Source organism: Exophiala bonariae (assembly GCF_035927105.1).
Source record: "Exophiala bonariae strain CCFEE 5792 chromosome Unknown scaffold_12, whole genome shotgun sequence".
NCBI classification, from domain to species: domain Eukaryota; kingdom Fungi; phylum Ascomycota; class Eurotiomycetes; order Chaetothyriales; family Herpotrichiellaceae; genus Exophiala; species Exophiala bonariae.
Window position 1 is genome coordinate 262,349 of NW_027042487.1, and position 13,521 is coordinate 275,869.

At 49.3% G+C, this 13,521-nt stretch overlaps 4 protein-coding genes across 4 annotated transcripts; 2 read left to right on the top strand and 2 right to left on the bottom strand.

The window, feature by feature from the left end:
* Positions 1–3,083: 3,083 nt before the first annotated feature.
* On the top strand, positions 3,084–4,331 carry LTR84_002099 (uncharacterized protein; the record flags this gene model as incomplete). The annotated part of the gene is made up of 1 exon (XM_064845713.1): positions 3,084–4,331. The coding sequence occupies one exon, from the start codon at positions 3,084–3,086 to the stop codon at positions 4,329–4,331; it is 1,248 nt and encodes a 415-aa protein (XP_064706567.1).
* A 506-nt stretch (positions 4,332–4,837) lies between these two features.
* Positions 4,838–6,229, top strand: LTR84_002100 (uncharacterized protein; the record flags this gene model as incomplete). Its single annotated transcript, XM_064845714.1, has 1 exon — positions 4,838–6,229. The coding sequence occupies one exon, from the start codon at positions 4,838–4,840 to the stop codon at positions 6,227–6,229; it is 1,392 nt and encodes a 463-aa protein (XP_064706568.1).
* Positions 6,230–6,476: 247 nt separating this feature from the next.
* On the bottom strand, positions 6,477–9,021 carry LTR84_002101 (uncharacterized protein; the record flags this gene model as incomplete). The annotated part of the gene is made up of 2 exons (XM_064845715.1): positions 6,477–8,385; positions 8,441–9,021. The coding sequence occupies 2 exons, from the start codon at positions 9,019–9,021 to the stop codon at positions 6,477–6,479; spliced, it is 2,490 nt and encodes an 829-aa protein (XP_064706569.1).
* A 1,195-nt stretch (positions 9,022–10,216) lies between these two features.
* LTR84_002102 (uncharacterized protein) lies at positions 10,217–11,747 on the bottom strand (the record flags this gene model as incomplete). Its single annotated transcript, XM_064845716.1, has 2 exons — positions 10,217–11,559; positions 11,618–11,747. 2 exons carry the CDS (start codon positions 11,745–11,747, stop codon positions 10,217–10,219), a joined length of 1,473 nt encoding a protein of 490 aa, XP_064706570.1.
* Positions 11,748–13,521: the final 1,774 nt, after the last annotated feature.

Genomic DNA, 13,521 nt, shown 5'->3' on the forward strand with positions numbered 1-13,521 from the left:
ATGTTTCTTGACTGGATGCTGGATGGTGTGTGCCTCGGGCACCGGCCATTCAGTGAATTGGCGCAATGGCAACACGCAGATCTGCATCAACTTGGCATTGTTGTTCTTGAATCTTGACAGCTGCTGGTCGCCACTAGGTGGTTGAAGACGCCTGTTGTCCACGTTGAGATTTCAAGAGCCTGTCATCATGGTGGGCATTCCACCACCCAGTGCTCGCTCAATATTGACCTCACCAAATCTACAAAAATCTCAAGACATCGATGTCTGTGATCTGGTCTAAGCTACTCATAATCATTTGCTGCGAGCACTCAAGAGTTCAAAATCTGACTAGTGTGTTAGTCGCTCTGATGGATCGATAGATCAAACCACGCATGCAATCACGTCTTTCGATTTAAGGTACGGGTTACACAGGACCACAACCAGCAAACCAGCAAAACAGCAACGCTTCCAGACCAGATATGCCAGACCTCAGTGACCTATCGAATAACTCGATTTGCAACCCCACATGGATATAGCACAAAGCCAGCGATGCTGGTGTCCGTCGTCCCGTTCTCAACACAATTGTGTTTCAAGTGTGAAATCCACCCCAGCCTCGCATGGAGCATTAGATTGATCATTCCTGGAAGGGAGAGGTACTGGCTAGGCTAAAGACGCATCAACCTGCATTAACCATAATCAAATGCTTGAGCTCCTATTGTAGCATCTCCAGGAAAACCCCACCTAATCAAACAAATTCATGGCCCGTGTCCCCAGATGAGATTCCCCAGCTACCTCGTTCTCCAGTCTCCATGCTCCCTAGTATCTAGTAGGCTAGCAGTCCAACTAAACTAGTACCCGATGCGAGGGTCGAGAGACAGCCCAGCACGTACGCGGCGTTGAAGACTCAAGAGGCCTCTCCTTGTACCAAGTACTAATGACAAGACCAACTATCCACTACTGTAGTGCGGAGGCCAATGAGAGGCATCAATACCAAGTCACATACGAGATCTCAGTTCAGTTCCAAAACCTCCCAGGCACGACACATCGGATTTCTATGCACCGTGATGCTTTCAGCCATCACTGAAAGCTACCAAGTAAATGTCCTTGTCACGGATCATGACAGAATGCGCAGTAGGTGAGACAGCATACGGATAGTTGCTTGACGTCGCTTCAGAGAATCATCTTACTTTCAAGTCCACTGATAGATTTGGATAGTGCCGCGCTACCCGAAGCAGCACGACAAAATAACCCCGGGGTCAAAAATTCAATTTCCTTAGCCAGGAATCATGGCCCTATCCTCCAGGTTTGTTTAGCGGCGAAAGCGTTATCTATTGCACAACTCGAACCCCCACGCCCACCCTGAATATTGTCAGCAGGTCAAGACCCCAACTATAACAAGGTCCAACCATGCCAAACACCCATATCGCAGCTAAACCCGACTCGAGATTCGTTGCAAGCTGGACTAGAAACGCAGTCCTCGTGATCGCATTGGCCGTCCGTGCTGAGACTATTATCTGTTTCCACGAACTCCGCAGGTCATTGGGCCTGCGAACCCGTCATGCTACTGGTCCTAGTTTGACGACGCCAATTTCATCAAAGGTGCAAGATACCATTCGCGCATGAAAGCGACCGCTTGCTGTCCAAGATCATCCCGTCTTGAGGTTTTTTTAAATACATGTTCTTGCAGCCGTGTCGGTACGCGGCACGGTGCGACAAATCATTAATCATTTACCCTTACAGAGTACTCGTCGATCGAAATGAAGATCATACGAGAAGAAAAACCTTTGTTACGTTGATATGCGGATGATCGTCAGATCAGCAGCTGATCCACGCGGGAGAGGCCGGATAGGGAGGGAAGTTTAATTATTGCGTGAACAAATTTCGCCACGCAAGCGACAGCATTTCTGTCGATTCCAGTGGATCATGAAATCCAAACGTGCAGTGTTGATAATAAACTTTGGTCTGCTGTCGTTGAATATAAACGACCCTGCTTATAAGCAAATTGTTCGAGTATAGGCGAAGGTCACATGGAGAAGATTTCCGACCAAGGTATGCACTCGCTTTAGCCAAGGTCAGGATCTTGTAGGGCGAAAAGCTATTTCTTCATAATCAGCAAATTCCGGGCACGTCCCTTGGAAGGCATGGCAAGCGAAGACGACCAAGGCTTCTTGGTAGGGCCTAGACACACGGAGTAGTGCTGACGCTGCTGAGCGACGACATTATCGTGTGCTCAGTGAACTAGTATATGGACAGGGTCGGCGAAAAGTCAGCTCTGGGCATCCTGCCCACTTACAGTCTTCCAGTTTGATCTGCACCATGTCGCAGCTATCAATTTATATCGGACTGAAACGTCGTTTTCTTTCCTGGTCCCAAATCAAAAAATGTTGAGGGACCATTTGAGGCATGCGGAGAACCCGAAGTGGGAGAACCTGTATTTGGAAGCCCACAACGAAGAACTTTCTCTGGTGTCGCTCAGGCTTTTTTCAAGAGTGGTCTTTCAAGTTCGTCCCGCCTGCTCAGTGGATTCTAACGCCGAGTCGAAGCCTCAGCACAGGTTTAGGGAGTAAACAAGCAATTCTAACCTTCCTAAGACGCTCCGAGGTTTTTTTAGACAAACGTGATTCGCATAGATCTAGACGGATATTAAGTATCAAGGATGCCTATTCGCATCATAGTAGATTAGCATGGCCCTTGGGGCTATGATGGAATGCTTAGTACATAGTACCAGGGAAGAAAGCTCTGTTAATCTATTACGAAATTACGAGGTACGAGGGAAGGTATGTCCCTCCCAACCCCAGGGTAGGCTATGGCGCTAGAACCCGTGGAAGGAATTGATGTCTGAAGGAGAAGTCCACGACGAGAAAATGGCACCCCATTGCGTCATTCATCGGCAGGCACCAATGAACTGACAACGGGAATTTACCACCTACCATTCTCCTAACACTTCGACATGGCGGAGTGGGTTTTGTGGTTGTCTCTCGACATGATTCTAAGTTCTTAAGAACTGGAGGCCTCAACTACTCGCCGGAGTACATATATATATTGCAGTCTCCAGCATGGACCGTGTCAGTTGCTCAACCGTGTAGGTGCCCTCAACGCTTCCAATGGCGCTCTCTGTTTATATTCGAATTATCCTTGCCGTCTCATCCCTCATCTACGGTATCAACGCTCAAGGCTGCCCAGAATGGATAACGTCCATGCTGGAGGTGACATTGGCCAATTACACTACATGGCCAGGCATCCAATTGACCGTGGCATCGCCTCAATGTGGTATTGGCTGCACGACAAGTGTTCAAACGAAGATAAAAGCAAGTGGATCGCCCGACAGCCCAGCTGTTATTGAAAATCCAACCTGGCCAGGGATGCAAATGACACTATCGTCGCCGGATTGGAATTATGATCTTGATTGCACGGCCAGCGAGAAGTCGATAGTCACCGATTTTGCGGGTGAGCCTGCACTCCTCAACAATACCCCATGGCGGCTTGCGAGTATCACCAAGACCTTTACAGCGGTGGCGATCTTGAAACTGGCGGAGCGAGCACAAATCGATCTAGACGCCCCCGCTGTGAGATATCTACCCGGTTGGGCTATCGACCTCGTTCAACAATCTCAAGGGGCTGTAAATGCTTCGCAGATCACAACTTCACACCTTCTGCATCACACAAGTGGATTAGGCGATTTTGCCACTGATCAACGTTGGTTAGAAGAAGTCTTGACTAACCCACATCACCTATGGACTCAAAGATCTGTCATCGAATGGTCCACATTCAACTCGAGCCCCGTGGGATCTCCCGGACAACTCTTCCATTACACTGACACGGGCTACACCCTGCTTGGCTTGATTGTGGAGAATATAACAAGGACTGATCTCGCACCAGCCATCCGTGAGTTGACTAGCCTTGACAAACTGGACATGCCATCTACATGGTGGGAACTCTTGGAGCCAGAGCCTGAAGGTTCGTTGAAACGAGCAGGACAGTATCATGGAGACATCGATATCACACATTTCAACCCGAGTTTCGACTTATATGGTGCAGGTGGTTTAGTGAGCAATTCGAAAGATCTGAATAATTTTGGTCGAGCGCTCTACGAAGGTCGGATATTGAATAAAACGACCACTGAGTTGTTGTATGTCTTGGAACCATCGGGGGTTTATGGAAATGGGGTGGTAAAATACGACTTTGGCGGCCAACAAGGCTGGGGCCACACAGGATACTGGCACACTTGGTTATATTGGGTTCCGTCTCTCGATTTGGTGATTACTGGCGCAAGCAATCAAGCCGTTGGCGACCAGTTCGATGCGGATAAATTGGTTCGAGATATTATTGGCCATGGTTGTGCTCCAAAGTAGAATTGAGTGACGCCTATCAGGAGACGGTCACTAAAAGCAGGAGTCCATGAAAGAGGAAATGGTGATAGAGCGTGGTTCCACCTAGCGGATAGCTGGGTATGAAAAAAGTATAGATTTGTCGACTTCAATGCGGTTTTCGATCGATGACCATGAGACAATTGTGTGCCGCAGATTCTGGCCCATCCACAGCATAAATGTATCACACCTTAAATCTACCGCGACCAAGGAGTTGGTTTATACTGAACCCGCCATGTGAGCAGGGCGTTTTCATGATGACGCTTCAAGTTAGTGTTAGAGTTCCAGTTACCCTTTTCCGTTAGGCTTCCTGGGCGATGACTCCGCCCACTCGGATTAACTCGCGGATATCAAATTCATTGCATCTACCCCTGGCATTGATCACTTAAATATAAAAGGAGAAATTATTTGAGAATGGTAAGAGAACTTCGAAGCTACTACATGCTCAGCGTGAAACTCTCTAGTGAGCTCAAAATTGTCTCTCGTTCAACATGGCGGAAAGAGACTTCTCACACCTGTCAGATGTTATGGGGAGCCTGCCCATGCTGAAGAGGTACATAGTGATCTGCCTGGCATTCGAGCTCGACGACTATCAGACAACAGCAACTGATGTGGAAACTGCTCTGAAGGATGCCCTCACAAGACTGGCAAGCGCGTTCCCTTTTCTCACCGGTCAGGTCGTTATGGAGGGACGACGGGAAGGCCACAGTGGACGACCCAAAATCATTCCTCTCCAGCCGACCATCAGTCTACATTCGAAAGACCTCCGGCATGATCCTGAATTCCCCAGCATGCAGCAGATGCGTCAAGCCCAATATCCTATCTCCATGCTCAACGCTGAGGTCTTGAGTCCGGCGATAGCCGTCAGCTGGTCTTCCGAGGGCTTCGAGAACACCGCCCCTGTCTTCATGCTGCAGACGAACTTCGTCCGTGGGGGCTTGATACTGACCGTCGCTGGGAACCATATGACGATGGACATGACGGGACTGGGGATGGTCATCTCGTTGCTCTCCAAAGCCTGCCTCGCCGAACAATTCTCCGAAGAAGAGATCCAACAGGGCAATCGATCACGAGGAGATGCTGTCCCATTACTCGGAGAGGACTATGAGCCAGGGCCCGAACTCGACGATGCCTACATGAAACCGCGCGCGACGGAGGAGAAGAACAACCCGTCTCCCACCTCCGAGCCGACCACCACATTTTCCCTCCCACATCCCCCACCAAAATGGGTATACTTCAACTTCGGGGCTTCCGCCCTCTCCACCCTCAAGAGACAAGCCAGCAACCAGACCATCACGCCTTATATCTCGACCGACGACGCCGTAGGTGCACTATGCTGGCAGGGCATCTCGCGGGCACGCGCCTTACGCCTCGGCGACCAGGTCCGCACAGTGTTCGCGCGACCCATCAGCGCCCGCAAATACCTCGGCCTGCAAGGACTCTACATCGGCCACATGGTCGACATGGTATACAGCACCGCGACGGACGTGCACGCTCACCCATTAGGCCCCACGGCAGGCCGCCTGCGCAGCCTTCTCCTCGAAGACGCCAAGATCACACAGCACGTGCGCGCATTCGCGACGATGCTGGACCGGCTCGACGATAAATCCGTGCTCGTCAACGGTGCATGCCTGGACCCGCAGCGCGATATCGTGCTGTCGTCGTACGCGAACATCCGCTGCTGCGAGCTGAGCTTCGGGCCGGTGTTGGGCAGGCCCGATGCGGCAAGACGCCCCAGTATGCCGCCTTGGCCGTCGCTGTGTTATTTGATGCCCAAGTCGCGTGCTGGGGATATTGCTGTTGCGTTGTGTCTAAGTGAGGTGGATATTGCGGCGTTGAGGAGTGATAAGGCGTTTACGGAGTTTGCGGAATACGTGGGCTAACTAGAGGGGCCTTGATGGGAGAATAAGATGGCTCGGTGTTTTTGTCGTTCGGGAATCTGTTGAGAATACTTTTGCTCGCGGAAAGAATAGAACGTTCCCAGCAATCTCTAGCATCTCTGGCTAGTCTGCAGTGATTAAATGGCAAATATCTGTGCTGGCGATACTGAGCAACGACATGCAACGAGAGCTTCAACCCCATTGCCACATTGCGAAAGCTCTACCATTGGCTCCCAATATCATCTGGGGATCACCAAGCAAAAGCTTCTTCAATCAACTGGACCTCAAACCCATTTGCTACCGCTTGAACAACGCTCTTCCTTACATCATCTGCCATGCCTCCGGGCGCACATACGAGTACCGCTATACGACGAGATGGCTCGAGGACCGACTCCAGTACTGATGGAATATGCATGCGTGAGCCTGTTGTCAGTGAAGTGATACTACCGTTGCTGGGTTGAAAAATCGAGCGAGAAGGAGAAGCCGACGAAGACGCTTGCGTGATGATCTCCTCGGTTTTCTCATTCACCGCGTCCGTGGCTGTTTGGTTTTCGGCCTGGAACTTATCGCCGGAACCTAGACGGTCGTCTGAATATCCGGTCTGCCAGATCTTGATCTCGACGTTTGCTTTCTTGGTTTGGCTGTTAGGAATCATATGTTGCGTGACATGCTTGATCAGACCTTCCTCCCTCGCTGACCATGCGAAGACAAATCTTGTGCATTTCGCGGTCAATGCTTTCTTCTTCGAAGCGCCACTTTCTGTAGCTATAATCTGCAGATCTAGGTATTGTTTCAAGACACTCAGGGAATATGTGACACCAATACCCCCTGTGATACATAGAATCGTGTCCGCATGTTTTAGGGGATATAGGGTCTGACTATGCCCCGCGTAAGGACCCTCAGTGAGGATCCGAAGATGATGGTTATGGGACGGCGTCGAGGAGTTTGTGAGTTTGTGAAATAGGGAGCGTGTACTACCCGTGTGAGGGCGGAGGAGGAAACGAATGAAGAATTCACCTTCAGCGTCGGACCGGTTGTCAACAGCTGCTTCTCGTACAGTTGTTTCCGTTGATTTCCCAGGCAACTTCTCCGACAAAGAGACATTACTGGAAGATTCCCCTGAGCTTGCACCTGAAGAATAAGCCAGTCCTTTGTAAGCATTCGGATCGAGAGTTCCCCATTCGGCAATTGTGAAGGGATGACTTTCCCAGAATTTCCCGGGAAAGGCAAGGAAGGTATGCTTGCCGGGACCCATGGCATTCCTCCATCTCTTTCCGGGGAAGACAGTGATTTGAAGGAAATCAGACGCTGGAATTCTTTCGACGATGCTGGGCGTCGCACCTGCCCACTCGTTGTACCAGGCCACGCGGGCAAATCTCATGAGTCGGTCGAATCCCCAGAATGCCATTGCTAGATAGATCCAAACCTCGTAACCCCATCTTCTTTTGAAGCGTAGCTCCACATGGTACCAGCAGCCTGCAATCGCTAGGATGGCGAGGATTATGTGTGTTATGAGGAAGAACTCATATGCACGAAGGCGGATCGGCAGAACGGATGCGGCGATGGCAATGCTCATGGCCACCGTCGCAATCATTCCCCACCAGTAGTACGCTTTCTTCGCCTCCGCATAGTAGGCAGCTGCACCTCCCGACCAGAAGTATGTCAGGGTATAAATGATTGAATGAACGATAGCCTGCACAGTCGCCACACGGGAGACCCAGCGATGAATTGTCAGGAATGTAGTCTGGGACCATCCGGTCAGAGCGACCAGTAGATTGTTCCTCCCTGAAAACACAATAGCAAGGCCAAGATTTGCATAGCTGAGCACTCCTGTGCGATTGCTGATGTATGAAACAAGCTGATCTCGGTCTTCGGAAAACCAGGTATTTGGGGACTTGATGTTGTAAGACACGCAGGAGAATACGATGTTCAGCGCCACGTATATAAAAATAAACAAGGAGAGAATACGGCTCGGCACATAGCCAATATTGTAGGGCAAAGGCTCCAACTGGCGTGAGCCAAACAGTGAGGGCATGAACAGGTGCTGGTTGAGTTTCCGTACCAGGCCGCTGGAAGGTCCAGGCTTGTTAACTGCCAGGTATAACGTGTACGCACCGGCCATCAGAATCAGACCGATGGTGACGAGCCAAACAATCAGACTGCGTAAATTGTTTAGTATACTTAAAAGCATTCCCACAATTGGAACTGAATTACCTGTATCGTGTATGTCTCTCTTCCGATTTGGCGAACTCGTCCAAAGTCCTCCAGTTATCAGCATAAAGGACCGGATTCACAAGCTGAGTGGTGTTCAGCCACTCGTCATCCTCCGCGAGTTCTCTCGTGGGAGGTTGGCTCGGGATGGAGTCCTGGAGGCTTTGCACAGGAGTCAACTCGGCAGCGACTTTCTGGAAGCATTGTGCTTGGCGCTGCTCTCCCGCACCTTCTTCTGTGCAGTGGCTACTGATGCAGTAGGCTAAAGTTTGCAACCAAACCTGATCTCTGGTGCGGCACTCGGTACTTGTGTCGGCCATGGTTTCTCCACCCATGTCCATTCGTTTCCTCAATTTCATGTCCATGCCTGAGTGATGGTCATCTGAGAAGGTCGTACAGTTGAGATATAGAGCGGAGAGCGCATCGTGACAAGCATAGCAGCATACGGGCTTGTACATAGGAATCCCGAGGCCAATGACTCCATGTTTGGTCTCCTGTAGTTTGAGTGCTGCTGAGACCTGTGATGTAAATGATAAAATAAGGCCTGAGAGGAACACCACTACCTGGGGAAAATGATAATGCATGGTTAGGTATTTTCAAAGGCCAAGGGGCCATTCAAACTTCTTAGCAGAGGAGAAACACGAGTTATAGGAAGTGCCAGGACAGAAGCAGACTCATATGAACTTATCTTGCAAAGTCTGACAGTTCATGGATCCGAAAACAAATCCTCAAACTATGCCTCAACAACCTAAGGCTCAAGCCAAGGGAGGATCTTACCAGGTCGGGAGCATTTTTGTGCATTGGTTTTTGAAGTCTAGAACTTGGCCTGGTGGGCCCCTGGGGACCATTCCCATGTGGCAGTGATAAGTTGTCGGAAGTCAAGTGTACATTTGATTATTATCAACCTGTCTTTGAAAGGTTCATTTCACCAGTGGGCACTTTGCCCAGCAACCCACTTATACGGGCTATTGCTTAATCGTGAGATGGACCGATGACTAGTCCAGAGCAGGATTTGAGAGCGGCGCCATGCTCGAGAGGTCGCTGACATTATCGAATGAAAAGGTGACTGATTCATGCCCGGAGGAATGTGTCTGCAGATTGAGCAGGTTTCGATCCAAAGGTTACTGAGTTGGAACTACAAGAGCAGTGGGGAAATCTTAGAGAAATCGAAGCCGAAACGTGTGAGCAGGTTTTGGCACTGATGCCAAGAACTCACCATCCCGCCAGTCGACCATTATTTTGACTGGCATGTGGTAAAAGCATATATCGTACGTTGATGAAGGAGACTACCTAGTAATCTGATCGGTGATGGTCTGGAAAAAGATTGATTGTGACTGATATTTCAGTCCAATCATATTAGTCATAAGTTGTACAGAAGAAAATATCTCTATGAGGTCGGTAAAAAGTCCTGATGTGCCCCCCTTTTTGGTGAATTGAATAGGTCAAATTTTGCGCTAACCTCCCTGCTTCAGATTCTCTTTCTGAGCCAATGCCGGAACAAAAGTGTAACAAACAACCAACTTGGGTATCAAAATGTAAAGTACTGTCTCAAAGGTCTGATGCCTGAGCTTGGCAGGGGAGTCTTCTCCTTCCCACTGTAAATAAAAATCCAAATATAGATCCATTAGAATCGAAAGCAAGACATCCAGTCGAGCTTGAGTGTGGTATAATCCAGAAGTTCTTTTATAGGGGTATCAATAAAACAAAAAGAAATAAGTTTCGAGGTCGGGTTGATGAAGCAATGATAGTCGACAGACAAGCTTCCGAAGACAACGGCCATCAAAAGGCAACCCCAACACCAGGACTTCGCAATGGTCCATTGATCTCTTTGATCAAGGCATCGTCATCATCGATCTGCCTGATGATGTCGGTATAGCAAGGTGGAACATCAGGCACACCACTTATAATTGGCCTTAACCCATTCGAGATGCTCTTGATTGTTCCACTTCGACTTTGCAGATCCGGCGCTGTCGTTATGCTACTATCTGTTCGACTTTGTACCTCAAATGACAGTATGTCGGTATCAACAGTGCTTGCGATAGTTGACTCAGTCATAGTCCTCTGGTGTTGTTGTGGCCAAAGGCTGAGTGGCTTGGGTGGGGCTGAAGAAAGTTGATAGAATTGAGAACGCTTCCGGCGGTGCTCTGCGAAGGACGTGGATGTCGACGAAGTTTTGGTGGTGGCAATGGTGCTGATTGAGCTTGAATGTCCACGATGCGAAAGCCACTGCGAAATTCGCTTTTGTGTCTGGAAATTAGGATGAAAATATGCTGGCGGGTTCGTCTCTTCACGAGTTGCTGTGAGTTTGGAGAAATTTCTTGCAACGCCTGAGGGAACAAATGGTGCTGGTGCCGGTGCGTCTTCAGATGATCTGGCCTCGATATGAGGGGACATTGTAGGTGTCTTTCCAACGAGAGGGAAGTCCAGCATCACACCATCGACCATGACTGAAGTGGTTGGGAGTGGACTGAACTCTTCTTGCATAGGCGTGAGGATAGCAACGGATGGTTCAGAACGGCCAGTCATGTAAGCCGAAGGTGGCAACCCAGGGAGAGATGCCCACGAGACCGGATGAGAATGAAGTGCATCGTACTCAGACGGCGGTCTCGACACTGAGATCACTGTCGAAGATACGTCGAGCCGGAAGTGGGACAAACGACGTTGTTCGATCATAGACGCAGGTTTCGCTGGTGTAGAGAATGTAGTGAACGTGGAAATTTTGTGTGAAAGGAACTCTTCTGACTTGGTCCGGATCAAAGCTCGAGCGGGTGTTTTGATTTCTCCCACATCCGTGAAACTCAACCGGTCAAATTCGGGCAGGTCCGAGAGTCTATTCGTAGGCATATATATGCTCAGCTCTAGTGGACGGTACTTTACAGTCGGTCGACGAAATGGCAGGTCCTGACTTGTTGGAATTGGTGGTTGTGGTTCCGAGATTGATGGTCTTGGCCTTCGTATTGACAGGCTCGATCTCAATGAGGCCTTGCCTTGGGAGACCAATTTCGACAGATGCGAAGGTGGAGGTGGAGTAGGAGTTGCTGGCATGGTATCAAATACAGTGAGCTTCATAGGCGGTACTAGGTGAGGCTGTTGATACATAATGCGCATTTCACGCTCAACTCCTACAATGTTGATTAGTTTGCTGTTTCTCTTATACCATTGCGAAGCAGAGACACTGACCTTCAGGTGCCTGTTCATTTCGGTACAGTTCATCTGCACGGATTGACGATGACGATGAACCAAAACAGCCGAAAAAGGTGAGCGTGCACGATGGCTCAAGCGAGTCTTCTGGCGCAGGTCTTGGTTTCATACTGGCGATGGTTACAGATCCCGCCACCACGTGTTTTTGGTGGCCAGTGCGCAATCAAGATGAAGCATTCGAGTTCGGTGATATGATGCCAGCATCAATCAGGAAAAATGAATTGAATAGTATGTCAACAATTGAGGTGGAAGGTACAGTTGATGACCAGATCGCAACTGCAGTGTTGACATGAATTGAAAATCACCTCATGAAAGAAATCCGGAGGTCAGGCCATTAAGAGAGTGGGAAGACAAACCTGAAACACACCTCTGGCACCACTCTCGTGGGCAATTCACCGAACATTGGTTCTTGAGGCTCTTCCACATTTGCGTGTACCTCGCTCAGAGATAACGTTACAGCGGAGACATGAAACGCATCAATCACAATCAAGTCGGCGCTTGTTTGGGAGGTGGAAGTTTGCCTCAGCCCGGGATTATACATTGTCAACAGGATGGTTGGACGAGAAGATGCCAACACTTCGGGTCATGCCAGGTCAACAATCAACCCGAGAGGTCGAGAATCACCAAGCGCCGAAGTCAGATGAAGCCATGGAATGGCGGATTTCATCTTGGTCAACGGCGTGAGCTGCGATTCGTGCAACGGGAGAGATGGCAAATGTGAAGAGAAATGAGGGTGAGCGCCTTCTCTACCAATCACGGTGCAGAATTGACAAGGAAAGATGAAGAAATGTGATTAGCAGGACTAGCCTTGTGGAGCTTCGGCTAACCTGCCCATCAGTGCTCAACTTCGAATGATGGCGTCACCATGTCCTCAAAGGGCAAGTTAGGCGATGTTTACTTCGACTCGTAACCGTTAGGCCGAAATCACTTCCAGCTACACCTCATTGGCAGTTCCTCAGAACCTTGTACACAGATCCATTAAAGCCACACTTAAGTTCACTATCCCAACCTCCGTCAGGATACCAATCACAAGTCATTTTGTCTTTGCCTTGTGCTTACACATGCTTCAAAGCGTCCCGGTCTGAGCTATCTGAGTCTGTCTCACACAGCAGGTGACTTCCTGTTGTTGTTGTTGGGTTACCAACCAAGTCTTTCGTGCATCTGCCTTCTTGTTGCTTCTCAATGGAGCCGAACGTCAAGCTCATAGTCCAGGATAAAGGTGGAGAAAAACGAGAAATCCCGGTCTGGAGCCATGTCATGATAAATGCCAGTCCTTATTTTCGTACTCTCTTAGATCCGGCCAAGTTCCAGGAAGGTCACATCCTACAGCAACAGAATGCGCTCACGGTGGAGTTGTTGGATACCAATGCGGAGGCAATGCAAATTCTCTGTGACATCTGGCATATGAAATCTGGTCGGGTCTCTTCTGCGCAGATCTCCGTAAAAACCCTCTTTGAGATCGCGGTGCTTGTCGATAAGTACGATTGTGTTGAGTCTATCCGACCTTGGCCCACGATATGGTTTCAAATGAGCCATATCGCGTTTGCTTATGCATCTGTCTCGGCGAACATGTATGCCATTACACAATGGATTTATATATGCTGTCACCTTGGCTACAAGCACGAGTTTGAGTCCCTCACGACCCGGTTACTCAAGCACACCACCGATGAAGATATACTAGGGAAAAAATCCGTGTACTTCTCGAATCTATCTCTATCACTGCAAGGTGCGTCATTTCATTGACCTTAAATCCGATCTAACTCGGTCTAGAAGCAATCAAACAACGACGAAGGACATGTATCAATCTATTCCGCCAAATCTGCCTGGACCTCGTTTCCGACCTAGAAGGTGGAACAACTTGTCGTGCCGACTCCTATGGTTCT